The sequence below is a fragment of the Lagopus muta genome, chromosome 4, assembly GCF_023343835.1.
Source record: "Lagopus muta isolate bLagMut1 chromosome 4, bLagMut1 primary, whole genome shotgun sequence".
NCBI classification, from domain to species: domain Eukaryota; kingdom Metazoa; phylum Chordata; class Aves; order Galliformes; family Phasianidae; genus Lagopus; species Lagopus muta.
In genome coordinates this window covers 38,508,842-38,523,718 of record NC_064436.1, presented here as the reverse complement: position 1 = coordinate 38,523,718, position 14,877 = coordinate 38,508,842, and the positions used below count along the sequence as shown (strand labels likewise).

At 40.1% G+C, this 14,877-nt stretch overlaps 1 protein-coding gene across 1 annotated transcript in view; it reads left to right on the top strand.

Moving 5' to 3' along the window:
- Window positions 1-5,779: 5,779 nt before the first annotated feature.
- Window positions 5,780-14,877, top strand: part of EGF (epidermal growth factor) — a 53,933-nt gene continuing 44,835 nt past the window's right edge. Inside the window, exons 1-2 of the mRNA XM_048942397.1 lie at window positions 5,780-6,422; window positions 13,453-13,584. Coding sequence (XP_048798354.1) covers window positions 6,242-6,422; window positions 13,453-13,584 — 313 coding nt within the window. The 5' untranslated portion in view covers window positions 5,780-6,241. The remainder of the gene's footprint in view (window positions 6,423-13,452; window positions 13,585-14,877) is intronic.

Below are 14,877 nucleotides of genomic sequence, written 5' to 3'. Positions count from 1 at the left end.
TTTAGGAGTCTGCTTCCTCACTCTCTAGCAAGGCAGACGTTGCTGGTTGCCATGCAGTTGACTAGAAATTTTGTAAGAACATGTATCATTGTTAGTGAGCATTTTGCTTGCAGTCTGGTTTGCTGCTTCTGCAGCCACTGCGTGCTGGTTTCCCCTGCTCCTTAATGCTTAACTTAGTTCTCAGAGGTCTTGGGTCAAGGCTGTGTCATTATCTTCAAAAACACAGGAATACTGTCTCTGAGTCCTATAGATAAACTCAGTAGATATCCGTAGAGCAGTAGTGTTTTGCAGGACACCAAAAGCAAAGAAACTGATGCTAAGAGTTGTATCCCCTTCTCTGAAACAGCCTCCTAGTCAAGTAAAAGCTGGAGTATCCGTGTTCATACTCCTGCTGGCAGTGCAGGATCTGTCTGAGGTTTTTGGGTATGCAGAACCACGCACCGAAAGTTAAATATAATGTGGGCTATTGCTTGTACCAAATGCTCCTGCCTTTTTTTCCCCACTGCTCCTCTCTCCGTGTCGCTGTCTAGGTGGAGAATTGACAGCTGTGGCCCCAAACAGGGCGTGTTTGATAGCTGCAGGATTCGGATGCCAAGTTCTGGGGTATCATTCTCTTGGTGGCATTTGGGTCAGTGAGAGGCTCTGGCACCACACTCCCTGCAGCTGTGGGGCTTGAGGTGGTGTCAAGTCAGGCAGCCTCCTTTGCCGGCAGCCCCGTGCAGATCACTTGCCACTTTCTCTGCCAGCTTCTTCCTGATATGGGATAGGAAATCCACATGTGGGGCACTTATGGCTGCTGTGGGTAGGATCTGCGATATGTGTATTCTTTTTCCTTAAATTTGCAGTGTGCCTTTAAAATTATTTCATTCACTAAATTCCATCACATCGTCAAGTTGCTCTTTCAGTGCAAACTAACTTTCAGCAGGCTCTGGGCAAATTCATTGTAAGATTCTGCGGCTCAGCTATTTATTAATTAGGACACATTTGGTTCTGAGATCTCCTGAGTATGTTCCATGAGCAGCAGGGCACTAAACATTCCCAACAGTTAGCAATGTTAGTTACACCTGCTCTTGATTGCCTATCCATTCACCATCTGGCTCGTCTGGCAGCAGCTGTGCAGCCATTCACAGGAAAGTGTTGCATTTTTGCAAAGAGAGTGAGGCTTTTATGTACTCAGCCTAGATCCACTGCAGGTGAAGAGCTTTCTCAGATATCGTTTCTAATTAAGCTTTCAAATCTGGCAGCCACAGGGAGCATCCTGTAATCCACCCATGGGAGCTCAGTGCCAGGCACAGGCTGCATCTCTGGTAATTTTGCTCTTGAGTTCATCTCAGGTGCTTTGCTATGGAAAGCTGGCTGTAGCAATGGCTGTTCCTTCAATTTATTAGCCATCTTGTTGGGTCCAGTGTCACTAACAACCACGTATGTCAGTGATGCACAGACACAAGCTCATGCAGAAAGTGTACAGAAAATGTATAAGAAGAACGAACCAGCTGAAAAGGTCTGTAATGGGGATACCAAAGTTTACTGAAACAATCATTTCAAATATTTATCTTTCTAGCATGGAACTGGGGATAAAACAAAGAGGTAAAAGTAACGATATTTTTAATAGATGGGCTTCAGAGTAAGCAGCTACAGCCTATCCTGCTCTCTTACTGGTATAAGTGGAAACCCTTGAGTGCTCAGTAGCTCCGAAAATCAGTGCCAGATTTCAATGAGTGTCTTTCTTTGGAGAGATCTGCTGTAAGGTCTAATGCATACATAAGAAATCATTTTGCTATGAATGTGCTATCTCTTGGATGGAAAGTAGCTGTGGAGCCGAGAACATGGGGAGGATACATTTTTTGACCCTGATAGTGAAGTAATACCATACATACCTGTTACTAAGATTTTTTTTCTCAAACGTTCTCACATAACAAGCTGCACAAACCTTATCCGTGGTAACTAACGACTTGCTTTATCTTCAGTTTTATCTCCGCTTCAGAGAGCCAAATGACTCTTTCAACATGCTATTTTAGCCACTCCTTTATGTCTGCTAACATAGAGGCATAATGTAGGCATCTAACGTTGATAAATGTCATAAGTCAGCAATGTGCTATGTGGCTTCCCCAGAATGTTTCGCTGCTGTTCTGTCTGTCTTGGTGCAAGGGAGAGCATGTTGAACTTTCCTTCTGGATATTTCTGTGGATGCCAGTGGTGGAAGGTGCCTATCGAAATGTTTAACATAAATGGGCCTTAAAAATGCAGTATCGGTTATAGTTAGTAAAGTTTCAGAGGATTGAGTGGATTGTGTTTTTTTCCCTTTTTCTTTTCCTTAAGATCAGATTGAAATTGGAAAAACTGCAATTAGCCAAAAAACTCCTGTGGATATTTCTTGTAATTGCTGCCATAAAAGAAACTGAGACAACTGGAAAGAGATTACCTACAACAGCACTTGGTTTCCATAATGCTTTCATGGTTAAAGCCCTGTTCTTCAATTAATTTTACCAATAAATTAAATTAAAACATCCTGCTGGCCAAGTATCATTTTCAAATAGGTTGAGTAGAACAATAAGTGGCATGCCTGAGGACAAAAACAGAATGGTTATCATACCTTGGGAGGAGACTTCAGACATTCCTGACTGTTGGAGATCACTACAATATGTTGCTCTCTCACTTGTTGATTGTTTTTTACTTCTTTTTTGCTTCCCTGGAGGCTATCAGAAATCTTTAGTGTCATTAAAATTACTTGTGTTCATCAGCTCCTGCCTCATTGGCAATACACCTTCTGTCCCATGGGCACTCTGACCCTGGGCTGGCAGGTTTCCTGGGACCATTGGGATGGATCTGAGGGGCTGTTTTGTGGGGTTATTGAGTACTCGTTTCTGCTGTGAGCTCTTACTAGAAATAGCCACTACACATTTTCTATTCTGTTTCAGTGAGCTCCTGCATATAATCATTAACCTCTATTGGCAGTAATTAGTATGACGCTGACTCTAAAGTATAATTTTAACCAGATTAGAATATGGCTGAGGCCAGGATCAAACTTCCAGAGGCTGACAGGAAGAGAATTTGAAGTGCTGACAAGCTAGTATAATGTGTAGTAAGCAAGAATAAAAGCCAATATATGATTTGAACAATGTGCAAATTAATACAATATTGATACTGAAAGCCCTGGGAAATGCAGGGAGAGCTCTCTTTCCTTCACAGCTCAGAAAGAGCCAGAACATACTGTCCTTGAATCAGACAGCAGCAGCTCTTTGCCAAGGTAGGGGACAAGGCGCACTCCAGTTGGGTGACTAGCTGAGCTTTACCAGCTTTGGCAAAGCGAGACCTCCAAAGCTCAGTGAGATAGTGGGAAGCCCAAAAGAAAGGGAGAAAAGAATGTTCATTTGTTATTAATTTAATCAATCACTGAGTCGGGAAATCAGATTAAACTAAATCAACTCTCTGTACTTGATGTACAGGGGCAGATGAATTTGAGATCATTTGGGCTGATTATGTAATGAGTGCCACAGATGAGGCTACTGTATTAATTTATCTGATTTATTGTGTGAATGCTAGGCTGAAATATATTGCTGTACTTCATACCTCTAAATGGGCACAATAATTTGCTTTGTGATAGCATATTTGAAATGACTTAAATGTTGAATGATTTCAGGTGGGAAGGAATCATTGTGTATGGCATGCTAAACTACATGGCGAAAAACGGTATGTATGAGAAGTTTAGTTGTTTGGTACAGCTGGATGGATTTAATCTTTTGTTGAGAATTTCTTTGTCTGGTCTAGGGGAAGGTGATCAATTCTATTCACTTGCAATCGTGTACATTCTCAGGCCTTTATCATTTCACACAGTTGGACTGAGGCTTATTTTTGGAGTGATGTACCTTTGGCCTGTAAGAACCAAAAACCTATTTCTACTACTGTTTATTCGTCCTGTTTTTAAGCCATCCCTGTATTTCTAGGGTGGTGATATCAATGATTCTATAAACCACTCTTTGAGTGCAGAGAAGGGATCTCTTCTTCCAGGTAACATCGTTGTAGTATTGACACATTGGACAGTTCTCTTTTCACTGTTAATTTAGAAAACAAAGGGAAGGTCTGGACATGGTTTTGACAGTGTTTTGAGTAAAGGCAGAAAGAGTAAATGAATAGTGGTAGAGGGGGGGGAAAGAATGAAGGAATTGTTCCATAAAGACAACAGTGTAAATGAGAGATTAAAATAATGTGAGAGCCTCAGAAGCAACACAGAAATTACTTCTGTGTTTTAATATGAAAAGGAGAGTTTATTGGTTTTGTCTCCCAGTGACTTGCCTGAATCTCTTCTGGAAGAGTTCGGAGCTGTGCCAGGACTGCCACTGTCGTGATCCAGCAAACTCACAAAGAAGTGCCACATTCCTTCCCAGCTGCTCTGGTTGTGTGTTCACAGCGTGAACAGCAAAGAAAATAATGTGAGAGGAACCCATGGTAGCAGAATTAGTAGAACAGACCCTTGTGGCATGTACCACGGATCCTAGGAAGGATCCTGTAATCCTCAGTGGAATGGCACTGCTCCACTTTCACACTGGTTGCCCTTTTGTATTCTAGGGGACTATTTGAAGAAGCAGATACTGTTTGGCATGAGTCTGCCCCTGCATAATTTGCATTACTATTATTGGATTTTATAACACACAGAATAGAGACTCAGTTCCGAGCAGGGTGTATGAAAACATGGTTCACATTTGTCAGCCCAGATTTAGTTAGTTTCATTAGCCTGTAGCAGTGGAGACTGAGCAAGCAGAACATGGATACAGACCCAAAACATCGAGAAACAGTTGCTTTTAGTGGACAGTGGCCCAGTTGATAATCAGGTTTTATACTTCTTACTTTCTGTCAGTGCAAGTCAGGAGTCCTATCAATTCAGAACGATACTGGGGCTGGAATTTCCCAGGGAGGAGCACGCACATTGCAGGTTGCTGTCTGCTGCTACTGCTGTTCCCAGCTGTTGCTGTGTTAGCACTTATTCCAGTGCAAAATTGAGGACATGGAAGAAGAAGAAAAAAAAAGAAAAAAAAAAAAAGAGAGAAAGATAAGCAACAGAACCAGGATGCCTCAGAGCAGTTAGCACAGCACAGCCAGTCTCAGTCAGCCACTGAAACACATGTTTAGCTGCCAGCACGTGAAAAATTCAGCACTTTACCCACATATGTGCTCTCATGCTTTGCTGATCTGGGAGATTGCACCAGGAATTTCTCTAGTGCATCTACCTCAGTCAAGCAGGTGTTAAAGTGCACTGCAGCTCCTTACAACACTGATGTGCGCTCAGAAATGTGTTGGTCTCTGATGGCAGAAGGGCCACATTCCAACTTGAGAGAGACAGATGAACTTTTTTGAAACGAGAGTGATACACATACCCTAAATCTGAATCTGACCTTAAGCCAGTTTGTATTTCCAGTTATTGGAGTAATCTTAGCACAGAGCATTTTGGAGACAGGATTTGTTTGTGGTAGTAAAATGCAAGAAGGTATGAAAATGAATGCAGCTGATCACGACTGAACAGGCAAGATTTAAATCAGGCTGCAGTCTGTGAGAAAAATGTGGCTGTCACACCATAGGTACTTCTCAGGCCCAAGGGACTGCCTTTCTAAATAGGCTGCTCATTATGGGCAGCCATGTATCTGGCATTCTGGCTCTGGAACTGACCACGTTACTATTTGCAAACACAGGGTTCACTTGAGTGGTACTAAAAAGAGAAGAGGTGGGGCAACTGGTGCCTTAAAAAGGAAAGAGGAGTCCGTCCAAGTCTGTGTGTGAAAAGCAACTGTGTTTCACAGGACAGTACCTGGAGATTGCGCTCCCTGTACTCCACTGAGGGCAGCAGTGAAGTTTTCTGAAATCTTTGCTTTTAAGACCCAAACGGCAGCTTTGCGTGTTGTGAGGAAGTTTGCAGTGATGCTTGTGAGCCTTGCTTTTAAGCTGTGTTAAATTTGTGGCGAGAGTGTCAGGCATTTCATACTTGGCTTCCAAAAAAGAAAAAAAAGAAAAAAAAGAAAGAAACGAGAGAGAGAGAGAGAGAGAGAGAGAGAGAGAGAGAGAGAGAGAGAGAACGACGTGTGTGGGGAAGAAATCTCCCAGGAATTTCTTCAAGGTTGTATTCAGACACGCTGGAGTGACAAGAAAAGCAAGGCAAAGATAAAGCTTTGTGCTGTGATAAGATGTCTGAGTGTAAAGCAGGAGATCACAAAGACTGTTTGGGATTACCTATGTTCATCTCACCCTGGATATGACTGCAGACAAGCTAGCTCTTCTCAAGTGGCAGTTTAAAAAACTCAGGACTATGTTTCTCTTCCCTGTTGCTTTCTTGCCAGTTTTTTTTACCATTGGCTTTGCCAGCCCTTCAGCTCTGCAGCACTGGAACTGTCCTAATGGATACAGATTAAAGAGTGAAAGTTCTGCCTGCGTAGGTAAGTGGTGGACCATTCACAAATTAAGGAAAAGCATCTGTATTCGTTTAACTGAGCTTTATAATTGTCATGAGTTTTCTATATAGATTGCCTATGCGTAGCTGCACAATTGATACAGCAGCTTCTCACTTTCTCTTCCTTCTCATAATGGACATTTTGTCTAGTTGCTTTTTCAGAAATTGTTCCCTTGTCTGCCAGTTCAGCTATAACAAAGCAGGTTGAAGTTTTATGTGGTCAATAAGAGATCAGAACTGCTCACTAATCACAAAAATTCCTTTGCATAGCTGTAGTGTCTCTGTATTTTTACACACTCGTGCAGATTCCTGCTTCTATATGTATATAATTTGTGCATGTTTTTTTGTACTTCTATATGCATATAGAAAGAGAAATGTAATGATTGTGCATGTGTACAAGTAAATACTTTGATAAGGGCTGGATAACTTTAAAAACTGCTCTTTCTAAGATAGTACTGTTATCTACAGATTTGTGTGCAAATATACAATGAATGACTCACATGTACATAAAAAAGATATATTTGGAATTGTACTGCTATAGTTTGAGGGAGATGTGTTACATTAATGTTAGTATGATAACCATGAGTGATTTAGAATATGTAAAATGCAGGTTCTTATTATTCACAAAGTGTAGGATAAAACACGACAGAAACCTTCTTCCCCAATGTTCCTTGAAGGACTATGTTTTTTTTTCTGGTAAGGAGATAAGGAAATGCCCTGGAAGCCTTGCACCCAGACCTAATACTTTGAGTTCATGCTGTGCTTTAGTTACTTGGGCTTCAGAAGCTCTGACTCAGTTCTTGACATGATTCCAGTGAGTTAATAACAGGTGCCTTCTCTGTACATCCTGCCAAGAAATACCAACTTGTAAGCAGAAAATAGAAGTACACATGTTAAATGTCCTTGTATTGAGAGAAAAGGAGCTAGGCATTTCTTATATATAAATGATAAACCTGACCAAAGGCTTGCCAGAGCACCAAACACACCTAGGGTCCCTCTACACTGATTCTTGAATTCAAGGGAGAAACATGTTTCTGAAACTAACCTCCATACTTTTGCCTCTTACCATGCTTGCGTTCACATTGTGGGACAGTCCCAGAGTGCATGGACTGGATTCCTTTTATGTCAACCTAAACCAGAAGGTGTACCTTAAGAGAACATCTATCCTCTCTGCTGCTGTTGGCCATTTGGTCCACAAGACCATGTTAGACCTGGTTCTCCATAACCCTACGTGGAAATATGTGCAATCTGGATGTCAGATCCTCACCAAACATTGCACACTGCAGAGCCTCTCCTATAGGTCCACACTATTTACTAATATAAACCTAGCTTCCAGGAACTAATTAGGATGTACATTAACTATGAACTTCCGCATTTTAGGGAAGCTCAGTTAATACCTTGTGTATAATAAGGCAATCCTGAAATGAAATGAATTGATGGCACTTTCCTTTGGGTCAAAATGTACTCCACATCCAAAAGGTGACTATATATATATTTTATATATATGAAATATTATATACATATATATAATTTCAGATGACCCATTTTGCACATTAATGTACACTGTTCTTCCATTAATAGAGACATAATACTGCGTCTTCTGTTGAAATTTAGATATCCAATTGCTCTATTGGCCTTGAGGAGAGTCTGGGTAAAGCACCAAAACAGAATGGCTGCTAGTTCAGCAGCCAGTGCAAGAACTGATAGAAGTGGTCTTATGCATGAGAGCTGATGTTACTGTGAGCAATTCTGTGTAACGTATAATAAACAAAGAAATGAGCTATGCTAAGGTATCTTTTTAATTAGAGACCACTGATTCATGGGAGATTAAGAAAAGATAAAATTTTGGTGTGAAATATTAGACTGAAGGATGCTTTGATGGAATGGATTTCCTGTGTTCTTCCATGAACTGGATATGCAAATTCTGTTCTGACCAGAAGAGCGGATGTGTGATATTCTAGTTCATTAACTATGTGAGAGAGACTGCAGTGGCAGCAAATGGTAGGAAGCTGGGGGCAGACTTTGAAGGTAATAGTGGGGGTGCAAGTGGTGAGTGGGAGACATGACTCATGCCACTGAGCTGTGAACAATGACAGCAGGCTCTGATCTGTGGCTTGGCAACCATTCTTGGTGCTTTAATAAATACATCAATTGTAAAATGTTCTGTATCATCTGTGACCATGGTGGCATCCTGCCAGCCATAAGGACTACAGTGAATTAAGAAGCTGTCCCTTACAAACAGCATTGACTGAAAAGTGTTTTTCCAACTTTTCTAGAATAGTTTTCCATACAACTACTGTTGATGAAGGCCTAGGCTTTGCTCTTCACACACTGTTAAATAATTCACTTCTTAATTAGTTCCTTTTATTTCTAGGGATATTCAAAGATCAAAGGCATCTCATCCTGTTGAAGGATACTGAAATCTAGCTCTAAACATGTCACATAATTTTATACAGTTATTTTAAGAGACATTATTTGAATCCTGACTTGGTATACCAAGAAAGGAAAGGCCTTTAAGCAGGGAGCATGTATCTCAGAACAGAGATGCAGCACAGTTTATAAGAGACAAAGTATGGGAGAACAAAGCATGAGATCAAAGTAAGACTGGCCTGTTGCAAGGTTATATCCATTTATAAGAAATTTATGATGCAACTGGAAGCATTTTTTTTCTATTTTTGACATTGTCATCTTGACTTATGATGATGTAAAGAGTGGGGACTCGGTTACCATTAAATAACTTACCTTCCTTAGAAACAAAACCTACTTACTCTAAAATAAAAATAGTCTTGGCCACACTTGGTTCTTCCTGCAAGGTAAAAATGTGTACATAGAGAGGGCTTTGATTTCTCATGTTGTTAACCATCTAAGCATTCATGATACATCAGGAGATGGGTCTTATGCCTGTTGAAATCAAATGATTATCCCTTCCCGAAGTATTGACTTAACAACACTTTTTATAGTCCTGAGGGATATAGATACTCTCCCCACTTGAAACCAAGAAGATTTCCCACATGGCAGTGTTTATTTGAAGACACCCATAGAGCAGCCTCTTGCATTACCAATTTTCAGAAGGACACCAGTGCCTGTTCCTCTTGGGCTACCAAAAGTATTATGTTATGAATACTGCAAGATTTGGTATGCACCTTGGCTTCAGGACTGACTTTGAGAACTCATTCTGTCAGTTATAAAGGAAAAGAAATATAGTTATTAAAAATACATTTATTTTTTATAATATTGTAAAATTGTAACATATAATAAAAAGGGAAAACACAGCCCTTGTTATTAAAGTTGTACCTACCCATAGAACCTTACTCTACTGTCTCTACTAACTTCTGATGTTAACTGATCAGCTCTTTTCACTTCAGCATGCTGCACATTCCTACAGAGCTAAAGTCTGCAATTGAAGGTGACGACTGCAGCTATCTAGGTCAACACTTTCGGTCAGATGCTTCTTTCTGTGTTTCAAAATTTCCTCCTTTCTTTTTTGCTGTTGACTCTTCTCCAATCATAGAATGCTAGTGACATGAAATATAAAAGTATTCCTCTTTGTATTACATCTTTAAATTCATCTTGGCTAGCTAAATGCTGGCTTCAATTTGCTCCATGCAGCCTCACACCTTTTTAAGAATTCAGAAGAGCTGAAGTAGAGGCATGTGTTTGCCTCTTTTCAGTAGCTGACTTCCAGATATCTTACTTCGTATTACACTGCCATGGGGAAGTTGATTGAAAATACAGTTAACAAATAATAAGAGAGAATTCTTCAACGTGGCCAAATCATGAGAAGATTCCCTCTGAATTCTCTGGAAATTGATACAGCTGAATGTGGGTAAATACTGTCCTTATCTAGAAAATCTTGGATCAGAATAGAAAGGAGGGAAATGTGTCACAAGAGATGACAGAATTGGCATCATATTACATAAACATGAAGTTTAATGCTGAAAAGCAGATTCCAGGGCCAGTGACTGTTATTACAAGACTCATCAATGTTTTTCTCAGTGGAAAATAACAGATATTAATCTGACACTCTGTTTTAAGCAAAAATTATGACTTTATAGAATATCATTTGAAATTTGTTTTTAAAGGGAGCTGGAAGACAGTATTTCCTGATGCATTTCAAGGAGGGGTAGATAGGTAATAGCACCATAAAAAGCAATCCAATAACATTATGTTGAAAATTGAACTCTGTGATCTGGGAAGTAGAGGTCTGCTGGAACTACGAAAATACCTTGCACATGATTTTGTAGTTCCTAATTTATGTATGTTGTTTATTTATTTTTTCATTCTTGTGGCTTAACTCTTGAGATCTGAGTCCAGAAAGGTAGGATACTGAAGGTATCATAGTCCCTTACCACAATACAGGAGCACTCCAGAACCTCTACCCTCTCAAAAACTGTCAGCGCTTGGGCTGTACTTAAAATTTCATTTAAAAATTTGGTTGTAGAGATACTTAGTGTGCCACTTTAATCTTACTGTGACCCACTGGTAGCTGAAGAATCTTTTCTGGCTGTGTTCTGTTCTTTGAGTTGTATGTTTTTAACTAAATAGTTAGAAAAGATGGGTTGTTTCCTTAAGTGTGAATTTCAACCTTGTTGAAAAGGTTATGCTGGTGGCTAGATAAAGTGAATTTAATTCATCCCCAAAGTCCACATTAACCAAATTTTGAGTGAGTATGCCTATCTGCAAGTGTGTATTTTACATCTATAGTCCGTTCGCTTGGGGCCATAATGAAAGGCGACTTCTGGCTCACTGTGGTTTCTCTGTGTCCCTGCCAGGCATACTAATGCTTCACCTTCTGCAACTAGAGCCTTTCTCAGGACTCTCAACAAAGTGGCATATTTGTATGCAAAGTCATTGAGAGCTGCCAATGTCGTGATGAAATGATTCATCGTTTTTGTTGATTCTCAAGGCATTTTCTGCATAAAGAAGCCTTTGAGAACAGAGCAGAATCTCATTCGTCCTTTCAGGACTGGCTGTCAGGGCACTGCAGACAGCTTTTGTGTTCCCTAAGCTTATTTCTTTCACAGGATAAAGTTCCCACTGGGGTAAGTGGTTGCCAGGAGGTGTGAAACAGCTACAGCAGGATGCTGTACAGTTATGTGCATGGCTTTGGCACAAGGAACTCAGGTGAAGGCATGGCAGGTTTCAACTTGTGGATGTTTTTGTGGTCAAGTTCTCCCAAGCATTAAGAGACATTTATTTGTTTACTTCCCGCCCCTCTCCCCATCCCCCCGACTTTACAAAAAGAAGGGAGTATGTTAATAACAGGACCTTCTTCCACTGTTATCAAAATAAGAGTCAAATGTTAACAGTGTGTTTAATAACAGCTCAGTATTTCTCATCGCTTCCTTTCTACGTCTGGAAGGTCCACTCCTTGATGCCTGTGTGTTCTGTCTCAATATCCCTCTGCTTTCATTGGCAATTGATCTTCAGCTGGAGTGATTATTCACTTTTCAGTATGTGTGAAATTTCTTTACTGTGTGAACTTTGCTAGTGGTGAAAATGGGCATACTGATAACCTTAAAATCCTCTCAAGTACAACTACCCAGACAAGCAGCATAAATTCTTCTAGCCTGAATGATCAGTGTGATCTGATCTGTAGATTCATATTGTTTAATAATGGAGGAGACCACCCTGTAAACCACAGGCCATTTTCCAGTTACTTTAGTATACAGCTCGGCATCCTGTGCTTTATTAAAGCATGTCTCCCCATTCTGGTCTTGTCTTGAGAACATCCACTAGTGGTTTTCACAGTGTCACAGTTTTTTTTTTGTGGTAGCTTAGCAGTTCCCTTACTGAATCATATTTTCTGTTAACTGAATTGATTTTCTCTCATTTCAGTTCTCAGCCATGAACCTTTTTAATTATTTCCTGTGGGAGGTTAAAACGTCTCTGAGAAAAGCTGGTACTTTGTGAAAGTATTTATATATTGTAGTCATCTTCTCCCAGGTTTCTTTCTGATAAGTTAAACAGACAGAACTCTCAAGTGTCTCACTGACAAGCTGTTTTCTTACACTCAAATCATGCTTTTATTCTTATTGTGTACACTTTTTAATTTTTTGATCTTGGCTGAGGGAAAAGCTGCTCCTCGGAGCATCCTTCACTGTGCTTATACAAGAAATACAAAAGGGTATGATGCCAGCGACGTCAGGAAGTTGTTATCAGATGCATTTTATTTCAGTAGAAACTGAAGATTCTCCAAATTTTTAGGGACCATCATCCACGGTGCTGAGTGCTGCCCAATAATATCTTCCCCTTTTATTATTGAATGGGATCCTCAATGGTGACTGTTTTGAAAAATAAGGTCCTTAATTTTCTATATTTACTACTATTTATACCCTACCAGTTAAAATTCTAATTTGTTTGTTTGCTGCCTTGGTTTGGGCTTGCTGATCTCAGAATACACACACATATATATATGTATGTATATGTATATGTGTATATGTGTGTGTGTGTGTGTGTGTATATATATATATATACATATATATATATATATATATATAAATTTTTAAGTGTTTTGTATATGTTTTTTGAAACTCAAACAAAAAGGGCTTAAACAAAAATGAGCTCACTGCCATGGTAGACTGCTGCTTTGCTGTTTTTTGCAAAATTTGGTGTTTTATTTTCAAAATGTGGATAGAGGGATAATGATAGAGGGAAGCAGCTGCAGAGGGCATTTGCTTAGCAGGTGATTATGTAAATAGCAGAAATGGAGTATGAGACAAGTTCTGTTCCCTCATTTTGAGCAATTGGAAACCATTTGTATAGAGTGCCCAGACACTGGGTAGAATGGTTATTTCCCTGGATAGTCTCTTAAAAAAATAAAAATTGCTCTGTGTGTGATGGCAAGCAAAGGAAATAATTCTGAAAGCAATGCATAATGCAATACATTCACCCTCCTTTCCTCTCTTAATGTGATATTTTGTACCTACCTTTCTCTGTGAAGGGATTTCTTTCTGTTTGCCTTCTGCTGCTGTTTCTAGTTGAATTACCCTGATCTGTTCAAAAACCTGTTTCAGATATTGATGAATGCCTTGAAGGTGGTCTGGGAACCTGTGGCCAAACCTGTACAAACATACCTGGGTCCTACTTCTGCTCCTGCTTGCCTGGTTACACTTTGGATATCGACAAAAGGTCTTGCTATGTGAATGGTAAGTTCATTTTCTTTTTTATGACTAAAAAAGTACTTTAGAGTTCAGTTAGCAGTCAGCATTGTATTTAGAAGTGAGCAATATCTCACTGGACCCTACTCATGGTGCTGACTTAGATACTGCATAGCAGCTCCGGTTTGGTGACTGAAAAACTGCGTCTTCTGTGTGGTGATGGGAAAATGAATGAAGGATGGAAGGTTCAGTAGTGGGAAACAGGAAAACACACAAAAGCAAATGAAAACAAACCATGATTTTCTATTTAGCAAAGTTACTCTTCCTCTGTGATCAGAACTGTGATCACTCTACTACCGTGTCCCTACTTTTACCAGAAGAAGACAGCAGCATGTGAGATTTTGATACCTTCATCACTTTTAATCTGTTGGCACTGATGTCCAGCGTATTTAGGGTAGAGGCAGAACTGTGAAATGCAGGTAGCGCTTACTTTTTGGTTTGATCCGTAGGAATTTTCATAATAAACATGAATCACAGAATTGTAGGGGTTGGAAGGGACCTCCAGAGATCATCGAGTCCAACCCCCCTGCCAAAGCAGGTTCCCTACAGCAGGTTGCACAGGTAGGCATCCAGGCAGGTCTTGAACATCTCCAGAGAAGGAGACTCCACCACCTCCCTGGGCAGCCTGTTCCAGTGCTCCGTCACCTCACTGTAAAGAAGTTCTTGCGCATGTTTGTGCGGAACTTCCTGTGCTGCAGTTTCTGGCCGTTTCCCCTTGTCCTGTCTCCTGAGTGCTAACGTGAGGTCTTTCTCTCCTGCTCTCTTGAGGGTTTCAATTGTTTTTTGGTCATGTAAGAAGTACTGACATTTAAAGAGAATTTAACCCTTCTGAGAGGAAAATATCTATAATTACACCTTCTAAATAACCTTAGTTTTGTAGTCAATTGGTGCTATTCATGGGAAAAAATCTGGTTAGATTTTATTAATTGTTTAACCTTGCATCTAGAATACGGTGTGTGAGTGCTCTAAATTTCGCCTCTCACCTTTCCATGTTGGTTTCCTGAATGTCTGGTTTTGGTTCCTGTCTGGGACTTGCTACAACTCCCTCCTGGTCTAAGAGCTCAGGTTTTCTTTCTGATATTCACTTGGGACTCTCCCTGGCATGGAGATGGTATGTGGTAGAGCTGGTTTCCAAATGAAACCATTTGGAAACCATATTTGGAGATGTCCTTGATTCTCTCTGGATGTTTTTAATCTTCACAATAATCAATACAATACAATAATCAAAAGTATTCCATACAGCTCCCAAATTGTCACCAATGCAAAGAGCCAGGCTAGATT